The sequence below is a fragment of the Elaeis guineensis genome, chromosome 7 (genome assembly GCF_000442705.2).
Source record: "Elaeis guineensis isolate ETL-2024a chromosome 7, EG11, whole genome shotgun sequence".
Lineage (NCBI taxonomy): Eukaryota > Viridiplantae > Streptophyta > Magnoliopsida > Arecales > Arecaceae > Elaeis > Elaeis guineensis.
Window position 1 is genome coordinate 1,349,840 of NC_025999.2, and position 4,111 is coordinate 1,353,950.

The 4,111-nt window shown below is 36.6% G+C and overlaps 1 protein-coding gene across 1 annotated transcript in view; it reads right to left on the reverse strand.

The window, feature by feature from the left end:
* Nucleotides 1-524: 524 nt before the first annotated feature.
* LOC140859088 (L-arabinokinase-like) overlaps nt 525-4,111 on the reverse strand; it is a 43,792-nt gene continuing 40,205 nt past the window's right edge. Inside the window, exons 2-6 of the mRNA XM_073260483.1 lie at nt 3,530-3,929; nt 3,162-3,327; nt 2,290-2,361; nt 1,692-1,895; nt 525-1,338 (exon numbers count right to left, since the gene is read on the reverse strand). Of these exons, the coding sequence (XP_073116584.1) occupies nt 1,198-1,338; nt 1,692-1,895; nt 2,290-2,361; nt 3,162-3,327; nt 3,530-3,705 (759 nt within the window). The 5' untranslated portion in view covers nt 3,706-3,929 and the 3' untranslated portion in view covers nt 525-1,197. The remainder of the gene's footprint in view (nt 1,339-1,691; nt 1,896-2,289; nt 2,362-3,161; nt 3,328-3,529; nt 3,930-4,111) is intronic.

A 4,111-nucleotide genomic window follows, 5' to 3' on the forward strand; every position in this document is an offset into this window, starting at 1 on the left:
ACCAGTATTTTGAGCTTAATTGGAGCTTATGATTGTTTCATGCTCGCTCATAGTGTGGATTTTAGATCTGAATCCATATTTAATTGTTTCAAAAAATTCATAGATCCACACCTTCATCATGATTTATACCACTATAAATGTCTAAAACTTGAAAATCATGAACTTTTGTGATCTCTAAATCATGCATCAAATAGATGCAAAAATGAATAGTTTCTATTATACTTCCGTATTAAAATATATGACAGACCATTTTAATTGAGAATTCATCTTAGTAATCATGATCTATATGTTAAAATACATGCAAATTAAAAATCAATTGATTCTACTACTTGGATCGTCGCAATAACATAATATCTTTTTAACAGTCTCATTTTTTTTGGTCAACATGATGTATAGTTTGTTTACCAAAAATTATTATTAAAAAAAAAAAAAAAAAAAAAAAAAAACGTGATGTATAGCTTAGCAATCACCAACATATCTGATTTTTGATTTCCAAATATTTTCATCAGTATAGATCAATGGTATAGACCTTCAATTTGAATGCTCTATTATTGATTTTGAAGTTGAGCAGAATAGATATACACTCATCTCACGGAAAAGTAAATTCCATCTTTATTCGTCGGATCAACCGTTAGCCTGGCTTGAAACCAACTTGGATCCTATTTTGCTAGATCAAACTTGGTTTGTTTCGTTTTAAATCGATAGCTTTTTGATGGAGCCACAACTGAGCTTGAGCTGCTCCATTGTTTAGCACCCCTACTTGGAGCGCCTGAAATGAAGGGGCCATTCTGGTGCTAGACCAGGCTGGAATACTTTCTTTCTTGACGACCACCGACTTGCTATATTCGGACTAGTCCCAGCATTTGGCTTGCCGGCACTGGTCGAAAGCTGACATCGGGGGTAATCTGCATGTATTTGAACTTCGAACATGTCATAACCAAACCCGGCACACCAAGCACCGATAATAGTTTTTGGGAAGTTACGAACAATTCCTCAGTCTGAACTCCAAAATGCTTTTAGTGGTCATAAAAAAAAAAAAAAAAAAAGAAGAAAAAAGATAGATTGTATGTTCGCGTGTGGGCAATGCACTATATAGCCCAACGGAAAGACATTCTTTTAGGTTTTAAAAAAAAAAAAAAATGTCAGATCATAGATCTTATTTCTGAGTGGGAGAACCTTCATACACATACTGGGGCTTCAGGCCTCTTGTTTCATGTTCCCATCTGCTGAGGATACCCGACGTCGCAGTCTTAGGTAGCCGAACTTTCCGGCACCAGGTGACGAGCCCTCAAAAATGAGGGGCAGATAGCCAGTGGCAGCTTTGTACCTTCGCTGAATCTGATAAAATTTTAACCCAACTTAAGGATGCAAGGTTGCCATGCGCATGAATTATAAACCAAGTTCATATAAACACTAAAAAGAAGGGCAACCGCATAACAATGACGAAACTTGAATAGAACTTATGATTGTGTAGGGTGATACTACCACAATAAGTAATTTGTCTTCAGAAAGAAATGTGTCTGCCTGGAAGACAGGACCACCAGGCACATGATGCCTCCTTTTTCCATACCCGGAGTGATGGCTACTAATATTATTGTCTCCCCGTTGTTATCTTTCAAAATAGTATCAAGCTTATCTTTATTTTTGGTAATTTTTAAATTGATGAGCAATCCAAGATAGAAAAAAAATACCTCAAGAATTTCCTCGCTGCTCCTAATGCAGTTCCTTCCGATAACACAAACTGAGCCACCAGAGCCTCCACCAGTGATTTTTGCACCAAATAAACTAGAGCTTTGACCATTAGATGATCTCCTGTGCTGCATTTCTTGCACCAAGTTAACAAGTCTATCTGTCCCATCCGAGCCAATTCCACAGTCATTGTAGCTGTAATGGCACTGCAGCAAAGCAAATATCGGATGAAAAATTTACTCTATATGAAAAAGAAATATGCAAGCATTGCTTTTCAAATCAGTATTTCAATTAGATCACTGTGCATAGACTTTACTATAAATTTGAATTTGAAAATCGTAATTAGGTAGCCTATCGGGTTTATGCATTTGACAGAAGAAAGAACTTTGTTAGTGGAGAAAGTAGATCCTGAGAGAAATTCTGTGGACAAAATAACAAGGGGCAGTTACAATTTACACAAAGATGATAGTTTATTTAAATTGAAATGGAACATCTTGACACTGTTTTAATAACAAAGTGAAGGATTTGAACAATGTACCGCTATTTTCAGAAAAAAGGAACTTAATGATTGAGAGACTGAAACTGCATTAGTACATTTACCTGATACATAAGTTCCCCAAGGGCAGAAAGCTGTTCATCGGTTTTGGCTGCGGTTAATAATGCTTTGAAGGCCTATACGCATCATAATACCAGGGAGTGGTAAGTTTCAAATTCTAATCAGTTCCCATGATGGAATGACATAATAAAACTGACTGGAGATCAAACGGAAACAAAAAAAAAAAAGCATGTACAGAATTACCAGCATAACATAATGGATGGACAATATACAATTCAAAGAAAACAAAATGGAAATCTTCATCAATGGGATTATGGACAGCCTCCCAAGTGTGAGAGCAGCGCCACGGTAAGGCCAGTGAGAACAACATAATCTTCTTCTAATTACTATTTTGGTCTACTCAGATTAGTTCCAATTTTCTGTGGAGTGAAACTTATGAGTTGTAGCATGGCATAGATTGTCTGCTGTTGCAATTTAAAGACTTCCAAATTGCCATCCTAATAAAACAATCATGATTCAAGAATGTCTGCATAGTCTGTATATTAGTGCTAGAAATCCTTATTTCTTGATGCCAAAATTGGGGTGAGAACTGTACGCTTTATAGAACCAAAGCAACAAAGTATATATTCCACATGGACATATCTATATTCACAAACAGATTATCACCTAACAATGACGAAGTCAGTGCCCATTTCTTCAAAATTTCTAACACTACAACACACAGTGCAAGTGCTAGTGGGTATTCGACATATCAAAAGTCAAACATTTGCGTTGCTTTAACAAATAAATAGCAATGGATGCAAGACTGACCAATATATCATGAACAACACAAGGACTAGCAAACAGATTTGCAAATGCATGGGCAGGATCTATGCAATTTTTGAAAAGAACAGCAACACATAACGATAAGAACAACCATAACACGGAAATTTTCATATATAGGATGTTTGGTAGGTGCCTTGACTGCATAGGCGCACTTGGGATCAATAACTGTTACGGTATCATTGTGATCAGTGTATTTATCTATAAATCCCTCTCCCGCTATGCACTCAGGAAGGTTCTTTGCATATACAGCTTCATATCTGAAAAAAACAGTAAAACAAGCACACAGTGTAGTTTCAAAATGATACTCAAATACCTTTGTTCCAGAATGAAATCAATATGTCACTGTTTTAATGTTACAGCAATGCGGCACTTAACAAAAGAAAGTCTTCATTATTAATAGGTTGGTTAAAAAGGCTAAGATTGAATAGCAAAAGGCATCTAATATTAAAAATAACTTACCTGTGTGGTGAAAGGTTACATAAGTAATTCAGTGAAGATTCAGCTTTAAGTAGCTCCATGCCATGCTCTTCAAATTCATCCGAGTTCACTCCATCCCCTTGTTGAGGGGTACTTACACTAGCTAAAGACTGGGACAATAGGTTAGAGGCAGCAGCTTTTATCATCTGACGCCCCATGAAGGTGCCTATTCTTACAGACCCATAATCAGTGCCACAACACTGCAAACAGAATGGTTGGTCAGAACGGGGGAAAAAAAATAGTAAAGTCCATTCATCAGCCCCAAACGCCCATGAAGGTGCCTATTCTTACAGACCCATAATCAGTGCCACCAACACTGCAAACAGAATGGTTGGTCAGAACGGGGAAAAAAAATAGTAAAGTCCATTCATCAGCCCCAAAACTTCGTACAAGACTTTTTCTAGGGGACTAAAAACAAAAAGTTCTATCTTCTATTGTAAAGGGACCAATATATTAGCCAGTGCATCAAAAATATGCTTTAAATTGCAAAGAAGAGATAGCATTTGTAATATTTACACTATTCTAATTGAATCGTTGGGAGCTTGGCATTTGACTAAAAGATTA